This window comes from Panicum virgatum, chromosome 2K, assembly GCF_016808335.1.
Source record: "Panicum virgatum strain AP13 chromosome 2K, P.virgatum_v5, whole genome shotgun sequence".
Taxonomy (NCBI): Eukaryota; Viridiplantae; Streptophyta; class Magnoliopsida; order Poales; family Poaceae; genus Panicum; species Panicum virgatum.
The window spans coordinates 63689654-63705598 of record NC_053137.1 but is presented as its reverse complement, the minus strand read 5'-3'; the positions used below and the strand labels follow the sequence as shown (position 1 = coordinate 63705598).

The following is a 15945-nucleotide window of genomic DNA, read 5'->3' as shown; positions in this document are numbered from 1 at the left end:
GCAAGATTCCATTGCATTCTTCTTTCAAATTGTGGTAGGGCATCTGCCTTGATCTTTAGTGTCATGCTCCAACTATAGCTTCTCTTATTGCTCAAGCTTACATCAATAAACTGAGTTAAGATTGGAGGTTCCATTCCTGTGAAATCAATGGTTTTAGAAGGCTTTCCTTTAATTTATTGTTTTTATTTTCCTTTGTTCAAGTAGCACCTTAATCTTGCATGAAAAGGTTGACATAACGTAGTAGTATCGTGTTAGAAAAAAATGTTGTAGAGGGAGAAGATAAGAAACTATATAAAAGCATATCCGCCTATAGCATTTACATTAGATTCTTTTAAAAAACTCCACATCAATAAAAATGTAAAGTGGTTTGTCATATGCCTATTGAGATGGTTCTGTAATAAAATTAGATAAAATAAACTATGAATATTGGATTCAAGTGCTAATGGGTGAAAGTGCTAAATTTTAGCACAAACGAATCTAAAAAGAAGTACTAATAAGGTGGGCTAAAGTTTAGCCAAGATATAATAATTTTAGCAAAGATATGAGTGCAAACATGTGCTAAAATTTAGCACTCAATTGACTTCTCCAAACAAGTCCAAAGTCTACAATATAAGGGCTCAATTTCCATAAACTCAGCATGCATCGTCACAAAAGTCACCACAGCGAAACGGCTCATCTTAGAAATTAAAACTCCAAATAGCGTCCGTGGTGTTTTTTTTAAAATAAATAAATAAACGACCACTTAATCCTCTGTAAGAGGTAACTCGGCCCACTGTCAGCATCACAAACCACCACCCCTCTTCTCACTTGCTCTTGCTCACCCCACAGGCCACAGGCCACACCACAGTCCACTCTTTTCCCCGCTGCCACTCGCCACTCCTACCGCGTCCCCGGAGCTATGAAGGCCGCCGTCGATCACCACCACGGCCTCCACTCCCCCACGCCGGCAGCGGCGACCAAGATCTCGATCCCCATCTCGTCTGGCGAGGCGGCACTGTTCGGGAAGGGCAGGTACAAGGCGTGGGCCCTCGCGGCCATCGCGCTCCTCGCGCTCTGGTCCATGTTCGCCGCTTCCGTCACCCTGCGCTGGTCCTCCAGGGAGCTCGCCGCCACGTTGGGGGACGCGAGCGATCCGCTCATCGACGAACTCGATCCCCTCGTACGGCTCATCAGCCCACTCCATTCTCCCTGCTAGATCTTGCCGCTAGTCTGCTTGTTGATCCGCTCCTATCGTCAGATGTGTAAAATGTAAATGCATCCCACTAACTATAGAGGAAATTGCAAAAAGGAAAAAGGAAAGGAAACACATTACTTCTAGAGTTCACAATGAATTAAAGAGGTAGTTATTTTCCTTAAATGAAGATAAATCTAGCTTAAGTCGGGAAAGGAGGTAATTATCTGGTAGTCCATCTTTCAGTTCATCTGCCCATATATTTCTCGATTTTCGATAGAATGAATTCTGTGCTATACTGCTATTGATAAACACCTTCACGTTATCATGGACTAAACTCTATGTTAGTTGAAAGCTGGCTAAATTGTTTCCTACAGTGTTATAAAAACTTCTCACGTGTCATGCTTTTGGGCTGTGAAGGCAAATACTGAAATTTGTCTAATTGGGGATTGAACAGGAGATGGAGCAAAGGGAAAAGCTTGTGCGCCGGATGTGGGATGTCTACACGCGCACGGGCGATCACGTAAGGCTTCCACAGTTCTGGCAGGAAGCATTTGAGGCTGCATATGAGGAGCTTGCTGGTGATGATACGCAGGCTACTGATGCGGCTATATCTGAGATTGCTCGCATGTCAGTCCATAGGCCTGAGGTTGAGCAGTCGTGGAATAAGAATTAGGTATGAACGAATTGACCTATCTGCAAACTTAGTCGCTATATGTAAATATTATCTCCTTTTTCAGATGTGCCATCAAATTTTCTGAATCCAGAGCTGCAAATGAGACCAAAATTTGAGATGCATTACGAAGTTGCCACATAATTGTAGTTATGACTCCTATCTCATCTACATATTCCATTTCTGTTAACGGTGTGACTCCCTCATTGCCCATTGTCCTTGCTGGTAGATTTATCTATTGCAATCTGAAATCCCAGTTTCTCAATTCCAGTTGATGTACCTGCACTATGGCAAACATACGTATTGAAATACTACTACTAGTTTCCAAACTTCTATGATAAACTGCACTTGGTATATAGGCAAGGGAAAGAGAAGATTTGGTTGTAAATTACCAACTCAAAGAGTAGTTGGTAATCTGACAAAAACATGAAAATTGTAGGTACAGGTGCTGCAAATTTCTCAATGGAAAAAAAATATAGAAAGTTCCTACAATAACTTTTGACATGTTGTGCTTGTAATTATGCATACATGGTCTGTTAAGCTTGATGCCACTTGCTAATGTCAGTGAATTATGTGCTTGATGTAAATTTCCTGTTTTTTTGTATGTAATAGATAGTAGAGTATAATGATTAAGGATGTTAACTTCAAAAAAAAAATGATTTAAGGATGAAACATCAAACATGCAGTCATGGTTCAAGTTACTTCCTTTACCTATTGTCGTGGTGTGCAAACCCACAGCCGGGTGTCGTACTACACCCGCCTAAACCCAGAGGGTGAGTACTCGGGGGTAACTAGGATTAGCACAATCTAGATGATAAAACACGATGAACACATCAGGTTTAGAGTGGTTCGGGCCGCCGGAGCGTAATACCATACATCCACTGTGTGTTGTATTGCTTGTGCTCTCCTTGGCCTTTGAGAGTGTCGAGAGAGTCTGGAGTGTGCAGCGAGCGCCTCCCTTTTATATCTCAAGGGAGGCGCGTATATGGCTGTTGAGTCCCCGACAGGTGGGCCCAACGATGTTGTACTTAATACGAATGGCCTAGCGCTATTATGGTGCTACGCCTGAGAAAGATCTTATTCCGGGATTTCCTTGCCTTGCCCGTGGGAATCTTCCGTCCGGCATAGCCATGCCCTGTCTTGTCGAAACGGCGCCAGGGCGTAGCTTGCGGCGTAGCTTGCTGTAGCCTGCCGCGTAGCTGAACGGCCGTGTAGCTTGCGGCGTAGGAGGTATGATGAAAGGGTGTTGTGCCGTCGTATCCATTTAATGCGGCAGACGTGCTCTGCGCGGATGCGGCGCATGCGGCTGCACTGTGTACCTTGGTAATATGCGGTCTACAGTGAGGCCTGACAAAAGCTGCCCCGCGCGCCGCGGCGGCAGAGCACGCCTCAACTACCTACATTGAATGCGGTGGGTGGGCGAGTCTTCCAGCGGAAGACTCGCGCCCGCGCCTGCGCCTGCGGGACACGTCGCGCCCCCGGACCCCGCCCCGGCGGTATATTGGTTCTACGCGCGTGGGAGGTCTGGACGGACGCGGGGAGGTCCCGGACCCCCATAGGGGTCCGGGCCCTCGGCTGTTGGCGCGGAGCTTCCCCTCCTCAGGGACACGTGGCGTCACCGGACCCGTTCCCAGAGCGGGAAACGGGTCCGGGGCCGTTGGCCCGGTGATGTAGGTGCCGGATCCCTGGGGCCCGGCTGCTCCACCCCTTAGGGCGTAGTTATGGATGACTACGCGAGTCCTGCCTTGCTGCAGTAGGAGTGGGTATCCCTGTTACAGGGTACCGGCAGTGGCCCCCGGGCCCACCTCGGGAAAGGCTACGAACCCGCAGGTGGGGCCACTACTGTGATCTAGCTCTGCATAACTTGAAGCCTTCAGCGTTAGACTGTGCGCGCTGTATGAGTCTTGTCCGGCTTTGACCATCCATCGGGTTCCCTACTGGCCCATCATGACGCAACGGCTCACTGACTCAAGGCCCCCAAGCACAGGAGTGCGCCTAGTCACGCGTATGTCGCTCGGCAGTACTGCCGCCGGGGTAAAAGGAATTCTTTTCCGCCAGCGCGGTTCCCGAAAGGTCTGAACCTGTCAGCGCTCGTACAGGCGCGTCGGTTCGGCTTCCGCCTCGCTCCGCGCGCGCACGACGGTTCGTATCCCGCCTTTTCACACCTTCGTTTGTTACCCGCCTCTCCTGACAGGCAGGCCTGGGCCCCCTTGTCATGGACTGGGCGGCTAACGCCAGGCGTGAGCGTCGCTTGGCTTCCAGCGACGGTTCCGGGGCACGCCGGATGGATCAGGCTTCTTAAAGGCCCGAAACGAATACCGCGGTTACTTTTTCGCATTCGCCTTCTTCCTTCCAAACCTTTGCGCCCCTTGGCCTTCGAGCCTCCTCGCCCCTTGCTCTTCTGGGCAGATTGTTCCTCGCCACCATAGCAAGATGGCATCCCTCGTTCGTCCCCGTCGTTTACAAACCCAGGCGGAACTAAACGTGGTGCGCCGCTTGCTTGGGTGGAGTCCACAGGAGACTGCCTGGGGAATTCGAGCAGGCTCGGTTCCCCTCGGCGATCTGCGAGCCGGGGAATTTCTGCTGTTTATTTCGCACATTTCCACCGATGTGGGGCTGCCGATTTCTTCATTCTTCCTGCTGCTGCTGGAGGATTTCGGCCTCCAGCTCCAGCATCTCACGCCCCACTCCATCCTCCTGACGTCAATCTTCGTCCACCTATGCGAGATGTTTGTGGGGGTGCGGCCCTGCGTCATTCTCTTCCGCCACTTCTTCGTCCTGGTGAAGTCCGGGAAGAGCAAGGATGAAGTGGGGGCGTACTGCTTCCAGACGAGGAACGATCTGCAGACATCCTACATCCCCGGGCTTACTTGCGGAAAGTGAGAGGATTGGCGCAAGGAGTGGGTGATCGCCTCCACCGAAGCCAACGAACGCCTCGTCATGCCGATGAGGGACCCGCCTCCGACCGCCAGTCCTGGAGGGCCAAGCCGTCCCTGCCGTCGGAGTTTGACCCCGTGCTGAGCAAGATCAGGACGCTGGTGGAGAGCGGCCTCACCTCGCTGCACGTGCTCGGGGACTTCCTGAAGCGCCGGATCGCCCCTCTGAAGCAGCGGCCGCGTCCTGCCTGGAACTTCACCGGACTCCAAGACTGCAGCAGGACCCATCGCGCGGAGGGCAGCGATCTGACCCAGGAAGGCCTGGAGGTCGTGGTGCGGGCGGTGACTGGGGAGATCTTCGTCTCAGAGCACCTGATCCTCCCTCAGGGCGTCGTTCCCCTCTGCGAGGACTCGAGCCTGAGGGCTGCGGTGCTGGCCACTCTGCCGACCCTCGACGACGGTGGGCTAGCAGCGCGCCAAACTGGGGGCGACCTGGACCGTGGGATCCGGATCCCCGGTGCGTCCGAGGAACAAGCCGTGCCGAGCGCCGCAGGGTCTGGCCCTTCTGCCAAGGGCAAGCAGGCCGTGGCTGGTAGCTCCGCCGCGAGCGGTCCCAGCCAGGCCTGAAGCAGCTCCGGCGCATCGCCGGAGGAGGCGAGCCGGCGCAGGTTGCACCGTAGCGACAGGGCCGTTGAGGACGCGGGGCGGGTAGCTCCCGGGCCCCCGGCTCACGCGGGACCCCTGGAGTAGCCGCGCCGCCACCACCACCGCCGGGAGGTGCCTCTCCCCGGCAGCAGCAGCAGCCTCCACCACCACCACCACCAGGGCAGCAGCAGCAGCAGCCTCCACCGCCACCACCAGGGCAGCAGCAGCAGCCACGAGGTGCGCCTCCGCCGCCGCCACGGCAGCAGCGGTCGCCACGAGGTGCGCCTCCGCCGCCGCCACGGCAGCAGCGGTCGCCCAGCCTCCGTGGACGCTGGAGACCCGGCGCTTTGGGATAAGTGTTCTTCCATTCACTCCCCTTATTCCTGGTGCTTCGCTTTTTGCTGAAGAGCTTCTTCTCTTCGTTTGCCAGGGCCTGTCGCCCAGGCATCTCTTCCGCCGCCGCTGGCTCGTCAGCGGGGGTCCAGGCGACCGGTGCCTCGGCGGCAACGGCGGAAGCGACGGCGGATATGGGAACCTCGGGTGCGGCGACCTCCGCTAACCCGATGGCACCCAACGCCCGATGCGGTGGCCCCCGAGGCCCCGGCTACGGCGGCAGACGCACCGACACCAGGCTTGGCGACTGTAACGTCCCGCCTCCCCGAGGCCGGGCCCGCTTACATCTGACTGCTTTCTAGGACATAGACTGTCCTCACAGACCAACACCAGTCTTTTCTGCACACTTTGTCCTCACTCGTGTGCACCCGGGAAGAACTTCCCGGTCGGTCACCCATCCCCAAATTTCTCCGGGCCAAACACGCTTAACCTCGGAGTTCTTTGGAAACCGGCTTCCGGAAAAAAAGTTGCAACTTATTGGTATGAGTATCATATTAATCCTATTAAGCCCTGGACCGGGGTGTCACATGCTCACCCCCTTAAGAGACCGACGTCCTCGTCGGTCAATCCCAAGCCAGGAACGTCCTCTCTTGGCCATGTCCCGTACGTCCAGTGGCAACGGCCCATGTGCGACGTCCGTGGGTCCAGTGCCAACGGCGCATCCCAGATGCCCGTGCACTGACCCGCCACGCGCCCGTGCACATGCCGGTGGCATCTGCACCCCCACGCGCCCGTGCTCATGCCTCCGCACTTACGCCCGTACGTGACCGTGAAACCACGAGAGTCGGCTCTGATACCATTCTGTAACGTCCCGCCTCCCCGAGGCCGGGCCCGCTTACATCTGGCTGCTTTCTAGGACATAGACTGTCCTCACAGACCAACACCAGTCTTTTCCCGGACCCGCTTACATCTGTCTGCTTTCTAGGACATAGACTGTCCTCACAGACCAACACCTGTCTTTTCTGCACACTTTGTCCTCATTCGTGCACACCCGGGAAGAACTTCCCGGTCGGTCACCCATCCCCAAATTTCTCCGAGCCAATCACGCTTAACCTCGGAGTTCTTTGTAGACCGGCTTTCGAAAAAAAAGTTGCAACTTGTTGGTATGAGTATCATATTAATCCTATTAAGCCCTGGGCCGGGGTGTCACATGACGAACGGCCCCTATGTGCCCTACGCCACACGGGTAACGCATAAGTCACACAATGTTTTGTTTATTTATGTTTTTCATTTTTTACCGTTGTTTTTGTATTAGTACGAAATAGAATCAAAAGTTGTTTTAAACAAACGGCCTACTGGAGCTGATTTCAGAATACCTGGAAATAGAATTACCGTTTGTGACATACAACCTTGAGTTAGGATACCATTAATGAATTGAAAGTTGTATACGAAATGTTTTGATTAACAAACCACGTTTATTTATTTTTACAGAATACACAAAGTTGCCCGAAATAGAATCAAAAACTTTTGTGTTGGACTGGAGTACTCTGGAAATAAGTACCTGGGAATTTACATTAATGGTAGGTAAATCCTGGACGGTGCCGTAGATAAACATTGTGTTACCGATGTGCTCAGAACTCAGAAGTATTGTACCCGATGTGATTAAGCAAATGCTTAATTACGTTAAGTAACTCTTACTTTGCAAGATGTAACACCCATGTGTTAATCGCAAGATGTAACACCCATGTGTTAATCGTGCTCGCTAATCACGAGTTAACTCGCTAATCGTGAGTTCATCATTAGCGCTAATCGAGTTCGCATAGTAACATTCCACTTAGCTAAGATCGACCCTGTTTTTCTCAGTGATCCAAGCTTCAAATCAATTTTCGCCCAAAACGAAAGTTGTAGATCTTTCCTTCCTCTACAATTTTTATTTTGGCTAAATTTCAAGTTGCTACATGAAATTTGGAGTCAAATCTCTAAATGCGATCACTGTGCTCCACTGTGTTCTCCAGGGTGTTTCAAGTCTATACACCGGTTAAACCGACGATGTTTGAAATTGAACGTCGGTGCAATTGATCGGTGAGTTGGTTTTTCCAGGGATTTCAGAAGTTATATTCACCGGTTAAACCGACGATGGATTTGAGTTAACGTCGGTGCAGTTGACTAGAGAGTTGGTTTTTCAGTTGATCAGTGGACAACTACACTTACCGGTTAAACAAATGATACGTCGGTTAATCTGCCCAAGTTGTAACGGCTAGTTTTCCAAATGGGCAGTTTACATTCATCGGTTAAACCGACGCTGGCTATTGGAGGTTCGTCGGATTAACCGGCGTTAAGTACTTTTCTAGCAGTTTTTCTCCAACGGCTCTATTCGTGTGAGCTGCCTATATATACCCCTCCAATGGGTCATTTTGAGGTCTCTTGACACCAGTCAACATTCATACACTCATACTATTGTTGAGAGCCACCTTGAGCTTCATCTTCCATACATTTGTTTATTCAATCATTCAAGAAGCAAGACTAAGGACTTGAGTAGAGTGAAACTTGTGTGCATCCGTTCTTGGTAATCGGTTCTTACTCAAGTGAAGGCCCTAGCTTGTTACTCTTGGTGATTGGCAGCACCTAGGCGATCTTGGTGATTGAAGGTGTTTCTTCCGGAGCTTGCCAAGGATTGTGGGAGCCCGAAGAAGTTTGTACGTGGCTTGAGCTCCACCACGCCGGGATGGTGAACGGAAACTCTTAGTGAGCGCCCTCGTCTCGGTGACATGGAAGGTGACAAGACTCTTAGTGAGTGTCACAACGTGGATTAGGGGTGTGTGCCAACACATCGACACCACGGGAAAAAATCCGGTTGTCTCTTGCCCACTCTTTACTTTCAAGCACTTACTTTCATGCAATTATTCATGTGCTTGACCCTAGAGATCATAACTTAGCTCTACCTTACTTAGTTTCATATTTTGTTGTTTTTTATAACTTGTGTAGTTTGCTTAGTTAGCCGGTTGGTGAATTGAGCCTTATTAGCATTGCATAGGTTAAGGTTGCTTTAACTTGTTTTAGAAATTTGAAAAAGGCCCTATTCACCCCCCTCTTGGTCCATCGATCCTTACAGCATGGTAACGCTTTCCACCTCGTGCGTCGCCAGTTTCTCGAGCATCTTCTCATCACGTACCCCTGACGGAAAGCAGTAATGATAGATGCGTCAGAGATACGAGGAATGGTACCCTGTACCTTGGTGAAGCGTGAGATGAATGCCCGGAGCGTCTCTCCGGGTTTCTGCCTCACGGTGTGGAGGTGAGCCTCCACACCATGCTGTTGGTACGCACTGGAGAAGTTTGCAGTGAACCTCGCACAGAGCTCCTCCCAGTACTGAATCGTCCCAGGAGTGAGGTTCATGAGCCAAGTCCGGGCTTGCCCAGTCAAGGCTACATGAAAGTAGCTCGCCATGACAGCGTTGTTACCACCAGCTGCTGTGATGGCATGAAAGTAGCTCGTCATGACAGCGTCGTTATGTAACACCCCAGTGTTAATTTAGGTGGTAATTCCGTGCTTAGTCGCTAATCATCACTTAAGCATGGTTATTAATGTTAATCGTGTAGGTTTAGTTAAATTTCAGTTATTGACTTAGCCTTGACCCCTGTTATCTCCCAAATCCAAAACTCGAATCAACTTTTGTCCAACATCAATGTTGTGGAACTTTTCTTCCTCTCCAACTTTCATTTTGGCCAAATTTCAAGTTTCTGCACGAAATTTAAAGAAAACCTTTAATTCTGCTTTGAATAGGACATTTTCAAATGCACTCAAGTTTCAAAATTTATTTTTCAAACCATTGCTTAAAGTTGTAGATCTCGAAATTTTAAGAAAATTTGGTATTCAAAAGTTTTTCATTTAAGACCACGAAGAAGAAGAAAAATTGAGTTTTCAAAATGAAGTTTTGAAATTTGTTTTAATTACAAAACTGCCCTCACCACCATCACTCACTACTCCCTCCTCTCTCTTCCTCGCCGTGACGGCGTTCAATGCCGGCGTCGGCCACCTGGCCGTCCACGCGCCGAGCCCCCGGCCAAACCACCTCGCGCGCCCCCGGTATCGCCCAAAACCGCTCGCCCTGGCGCCCTCCCGCGCTCGCCACGCGCCCCGCCGTCCTCTGCTCGCCACGACGCCGAGGATGGCTGTCGCCGCGCCGTTACCTTCGCCACCGCTCAAGTCATCCATGTCCGAAAACGAAGACAACTCCGAGTTCCCCTCTCCATTCATCGCGCTAAGGCCAGTGCCCGACTTCCCCTCCTCCTCTACCCAGAGCGGGAGCCGCCAGCGCAATGGCCGCCTCCCCTTCGAGCTCGCCGCGGAGCCCCTTTTTCCGACCCACCTCTGCCCAAGCTAACCCCACAGTGAGCTTCCTCTCGCCGTGGCGCAGCTCTCCGACCTCTCCCCGCTCACCCAACACCGCCAGAGCACCGCCGCCAGCACCATGGCCGCCGCCGCCCGCCGCCGCCGCCTGGAGCAGAGCTCCATGGCCGGCCTGCCTCCGTCCACCCCAGCCACAACCGCAAGCACCCATAGGTCCACCTCGGTCTCCTCTCCCTTCTCCCCCACGGGGCCCTCTCCGCCGGCGGGCCCTCGCCGCCGGCGAGCCCTGCCGCCGGAATCCGGCCCGGAACCGCCGCCCCTACTCTGTTCTCCGGCCAGGGGCCTATTCGCGAGTCCCAAATCTTTTTGAGCCCCTTTCTGCAGAATCCAGGGGCCTAAACGTAATATTAGATTTGTTTTTAACTTTTTGCATTGATCTTGGAAATTCAATTAAAAATCATAGAAAAATCATAAAAAGGCAAATAAGAACTTTTTGGAATTCTTATCAAAATCTCTACCCTCTGGAACCATAAAATGACATGTTTTAGTTAGAATGTTTTGCTGCAAAATAGATTTATGTTTAATAGTGCATAAAGACTAGTTCTTATATTTTTAATAAATAATGTTTGGAGCCATGTTATACCATGAAATTTTTATGGTAGTATGTACATGTGAATCTAGTGTTAGTGTAAAAATTTCATTGTCATTTCTCATGTTTAGTTATAGTTTTAATTAAATCTTGATTTATGCCTTGGTTAAATGGTTTTATTTTTCCAAGTTGTTCTACTGTGTTTCATGAGTTGAAACTTTTACAGTACCTTTACTTTGGTTCCTAGTTGCTGTAGAAAAAGTTTGAGAATTTTTAGTTATGCCTAACTAGACCAAATGATTTTTGTTAAGAAAAACTACAATAAATCAAGGAAAATAATTTCTATGCCTGGAAAAATATAATATTTTTTTACTAGAACTTCTCCTTGAGTACATAATCATGACAGTAAAGTTTAAGCTTCTAGTACTCAGTATAACTGCTTGTATATTTTAAACTTGATTAATGTAGCTATCACTTGCCTTATTTCTTTTATGCCTTGTGTAGTTTTTCTTATGCTAGAATAAATCCTTTTGTATCTTGTAAATGCGTAATTGAAGTTAGTAGCATGCTAAATTTTGCAACCAACTGGTTTAGCCTTGTGGTCACCTGCAGTGCCTAGTTAAAATATTCAACGTGTTGTTCGTTTAGCAATTGGTGAGGTGTTGCCTTACTCGTGTTTAATGCCTGTATAAACTATCTCTCAATATCTATGGTCCTGTTAATTCAAAAGCATGCAGTTTCTGTAAGTCATGCTAACCCTGTTAGGTTCAGAGTGTTCTTGGTTTGTGTGCTATGTTTATGCTTGCTTGCTAATAATTTAAGTCCATAGCTACTTCTTTTTGGCTCTAGGCGGATCCTTAATCTTCCTAATGCTTAATCTCCCTAAGTGAATTAGTAGCCTTCCTTTATAGGAGACACTTCAGGCTAAAATGAGTTTGAACTCTGAACCCACACATTAGTATCCATGCAATTGTGACCGTCTGCTTGCTTTGTATGCCTTTCAAATGCTTTGTGTGATGTTTTCTTTGAGTTCATACATTTGCATTGTGGCATATCATTTAGGTACGCTAAATGTGCGACACGTGGAACCGGAGAGCAATGTTGAAGCCGAGCCAGAAGATGGTGCACGGGTGGACCAATCCAGAAGACGGAAGGACCGACTGGAGTGCATGCTTGGACTGGGATGATGTCAAGCCGGTGCAAGACTACAAGCTAACTAACTGACTTTGTGTCAAACCCAGGCAAGCCCCGAAGCATAACCCTTAATTTCAGTATTCAATATTATTATTTAAGTGCATTTACGTTGCTAGGAGTTGTATGAAACCCTAGTATGCATGTTTCTCCCTAGGTACCTATGAGTCTCTACTAGTATACAGGTGTCGTTAGAAATGCTTTGCTAAGTAGGAACTCGGTAGAAGTCGAGTGATTTTCTGTCACTCGCGAGATATAGGTCTTGTTACTTATGGAAATGTTACTAGAGAATGAATTAATGAGGAAAGAAAATGGAGACCGGGCAGAGGAAAGTTGGACATGATTATGGGTTAAAGGAAAGTTGAGTCTCCGCCTGTGTCGATTGAGAACCGTTCCGTTGTTGGCCCTTTGACTGAGGATTGAACAGTACTAACCACATGCCGGAAGTAGGAGGTAGTCAAAACCGGTAAGCTAATTACCTAAATTGCGTCAGAATCTGAGTCTCGACCTGCAATGCTGGGTAGGGATGATGGATGGTGAAGTGGTCCACGGGTTCACCGGGTGTTCGCACGTGCGGGACTCATCATCTGGGTGTCTGCGGGCTTGATTCAGACTTCGGGGTAATCATGGGAACAGTTGCGTGGTGTGACTCGACGGGGTCGCACTGGGTGTGTGAGTTAGGTCCACCTTGCAAGGTTAAATCGGATCGATTCGCCGTGACTCGCGGATATGAGAGCCTTGGTCAATGCGTCGCATTATAGTAAGGATTGAAAGGACAGAAAAATGAAAGGTGGATGTATGGTTATGTTATTAAAAAGATAATATGATCATCCATGTGTGTATTAGCTGTTCAGGCAAATCTAGTGTTATTTATCAAACTAATTGGAGCTAAAATATTGAAAGTAAGGATCCAATACTAGTGGCTTTTCAGCAAAACAAACTCCAGATCCAAAAAGCTTTGCATGTCTAGATAGTGGGCTAAGTATACCCGTGTCGGGTAAGTCTTGCTGAGTATTAGTATACTCAGGGTTTGTTGTCACCCTGTTTTCAGGCAACTGCTGCTGGTTGGAGCTAACCAGGATCCACATCGGTGGGCTCGATGTGACATTCTCACGTCTTCGTAGTATCGTGATTTTTTTTGAATCAAACTTCTATTTAATTGCCGCTGCTTTTTGAACTCTGATATTTTACATAAACCCCTTTTGTTAAGCTCTATTTTGTAATTTAAATTTGAGAAATTTCTGATTGCATGTAATCATCTGTGCTCGCCTTCGGGTGAGACTTCCAGTGTTTTCGATCCTTAACCCAGCAGGCTGCCGGATTACACCATTTTAAGTGCGCGGTGGCTTGATTAATACTTAAAATGATAGTTAGCACACTTAAGCCGGTTTAATTTAGGCGGTTCTGTTACACCACCAGCTGCTGTGATGGCGGTAACGTACACCTGTAGGAATTCCGACGGATTAGTGGTTCCGTCGTACTTCTCCGGCAGGTACGGGCGGAACTTGGACAGCCATGCCACCGCGCGGAGGTGATCTGCCAGCGCAGCGCAACCCACCCCAGCCACCGGGGTGCCCGCCTGTATCCGGGCGTTTCCCGGAGGCTTGGGTGCCGCTGCATCCAAGTCGGCGTTGAGGTTGCGGCCCTCGATGTTGAGGCGGCGTTCTCGCGCCCTTTCCACGGAGATGCGGGCGTCCTCACCCGCGCGCCTACGGTTGAGCTCCGCCCGCAGGTCTTCTGTTCGCGCACCCCTCACCGTGGGGGTGTGCACGGACGCCGACGCACCGCCCTGGCGCTGGTGGTAGGGTACCACCACATTGCCAGACGGAGGTTGTTGCCTAGTCCTTGCAGAACTGGGGGAGGCCTGAGCCAGATGGAAGAGACGGTCAACGTCGTCCCGCCACTGCCTCAGGGCGTCTGGTGAGGCTGCAGCAGCCGGAGGGTTGCGAAGCAACTCCCTAGCTGCTGCCAGCGCTCCGCCGCTCGCAGCTTGTGAGGAGGCCCTTGACGGGCGCCCTGACTCTCGCCGACGTGCAGCGCGCACCGCTGCCGACGGTGGCTGCTCGACGGGCACGGTTACCCCTGGAGCAGGAAGGCGTGAGGCGCGTGGCGCGGATGACGCCACACCCTCCGTCATCTTCACGTCGTCGTCGTGGTGGGAGTGCTCCACCACCCGAACCATGGAGATGAGCAAGAGATGAGCTAAAACTAGCTAAAACTTCCCCTACCTGGCGCGCCAAATATCGTGGTGTGCAAACCCACAGACGGGTGGCGTAGTGCACCCGCCTAAACTCAGAGGGTGAGTACTCGGGGGTAGCTAGGATTAGCCCAATCTAGATGCGAGAACACGATGAACACAGCAAGTTTAGAGTGGTTCGGGCCGCCGGAGCGTAATATCCTACGTCCACTGTGTGTTGTATTGCTTGTGCTCTCCTTGGCCTTTGAGAGTGTCGAGAGAGTCTGGAGTGTGCAGCAAGTGCCTCGCTTTTATATCTCAAGGGAGGCGCGTACATGGCTGTTGAGTCTCCGACAGGTGGGACCAACGATGTTGTACTTAATACGAATGGCCTAGCGCTATTATGGTGCTATGCCTGTGAAAGATCTTATTCCGGGATTTCATTGTCTTGCCCGTGGGAATCTTCCGTCCGGCATAACCATGCCCTGTCTTGTCGAAACGGCGCCAGGGCGTAGCTTGCGGCGTAGCTTGCCGTAGCCAGCCGTAGCCTGCCGCGTAGCTGAACGGTCGTGTAGCTTGCGGCGTAGGCGGTATGATGAAAGAGTGCCGTGCCGTCGTATCCATTTAATGCGGCAGACGTGCTCTGCGCGGATGCGGCGCATGCGGCTGCACTGTGTACCTTGGTAATATGCGGTCTACAGTGATGCCTGACAAAAACTGCCCCGCGCGCCGCGGCGGCAGAGAACACCTCAACTACTCGCATGGAATGCGATGGGTGGGCGAGTCTTCCAGCGGAAGACTCGCGCCCGCGCCTGCGCCTGCGGGACACGTCGCGCCCCTGGACCCCGCCCCGGCGGTATATTGGTTCTACTCGCGTGGGAGGTCCGGACGGACGCGGGAGGTCCCGGACCCCTATGGGGGTCCGAGCCCTCGGCTGTTGGCGCGGAGCTTCCCCTCCTCAGGGACACGTGGCGTCACCGGACCCGTTCCCAGAGCGGGGAACGGGTCCGGGGCCGTTGGCCCGGTGAGGTAGGTGCCAGATCCCTGGGGCCCGGCTGCTCCGCCCCTTATGGCGTAGTTATGGATGACTACGCGAGTCCTGGTTTGCTGCAATAGGAGTGAGTATCACTGCTACAGGGTACCGACACTTATGCTATCATATAGTGCGGGTGTAAATAGGGTTCCATGATGTTTTTTCTGCAATGTTGCTTGTTTCACTGAGCCACTCACTAGCTCGAATACCATATTCTACTGATGTAGCAGCATTCTTTGTTGATTGCAAATTTTTCTTTTTCTGAAGCAATACTCATTGCAACATTTGATCTTGAGCTGGTTGAACTATCTTATACTAGGGGATACATATTGAATTTTCTGTATCTGATCATCTCACGCAGGAGCAGAACAGGATGGACATTTGAAAGAGCTGGAACTCATAAGCTGAAGGTGAAGATCATTTTGTCCCTGTAAATGATGCCATCCGATCTGAAGATCACTTGCAAAGTCAGATATCACAGCAATTCGAGTTTTAAACCTAGTCAGATGCAAAAATGCATTTGCCTGCAGCAGTGTAGCTTCCTTTTCCTTGTCCACTGTTTTGTATTGTTCACGCAATGAAAATCTCTCTGGTTGTACTCTGAGGTCTGAACATATTCTGAACGTAAGAACTTTGGGTATCAGCATCCTTTTGCTTTGCATTCTCCTTCTTGTGGACTTGTGAAAACTCCCGGAGGTTTCGACAGAACAGTAGGGGATGACCGGATGAGGTTGGCGGGCGTTTCCAGCCAGTTTCATGGGCTGAAACTGAAATGGACTTCCCATAGCTTTCTTATAGGCCCAGGGCAGAAAGAACACGCATACAACAGGACATTCAGTCGCTCTCTCCGGCACCACCAGCTGACCAGACCACCAGGCTAGGGACTTAGGGAGGGTGCAATTAAAAAA

General features: G+C 50.5%; 1 protein-coding gene across 6 annotated transcripts; it reads left to right on the top strand.

Moving 5' to 3' along the window:
- The first annotated feature begins 795 nt into the window (after window positions 1-795).
- On the top strand, window positions 796-15698 carry LOC120694448. Of its 6 annotated transcripts, XR_005683490.1 has the most exons (4): window positions 796-1159; window positions 1629-1847; window positions 11700-11878; window positions 15399-15698. XR_005683490.1 is itself a non-coding variant. In XM_039977562.1 (3 exons), the coding sequence occupies exons 1-2, from the start codon at window positions 899-901 to the stop codon at window positions 1845-1847; spliced, it is 480 nt and encodes a 159-aa protein (XP_039833496.1). In that variant the 5' UTR covers window positions 796-898; the 3' UTR covers window positions 8321-8338. The 6 variants fall into 6 exon arrangements, 5 of the variants coding, with proteins under 5 accessions (XP_039833496.1, XP_039833495.1, XP_039833497.1 ...); XM_039977562.1 differs by lacking the exons at window positions 11700-11878; window positions 15399-15698 and adding an exon at window positions 8321-8338; XM_039977561.1 differs by lacking the exons at window positions 11700-11878; window positions 15399-15698 and adding an exon at window positions 2116-3036.
- Window positions 15699-15945: the final 247 nt, after the last annotated feature.

Bases quoted from the DNA above. Each gene is read 5' to 3' on its own strand.
- LOC120694448 (XM_039977559.1), top strand. From the start codon at position 899: ATGAAGGCCGCCGTCGATCACCACCACGGCCTCCACTCCCCCACGCCG. The intron at 1,160-1,628 runs GTACGGCTCATC...GGGATTGAACAG, and splicing joins TCGACGAACTCGATCCCCTC to GAGATGGAGCAAAGGGAAAA.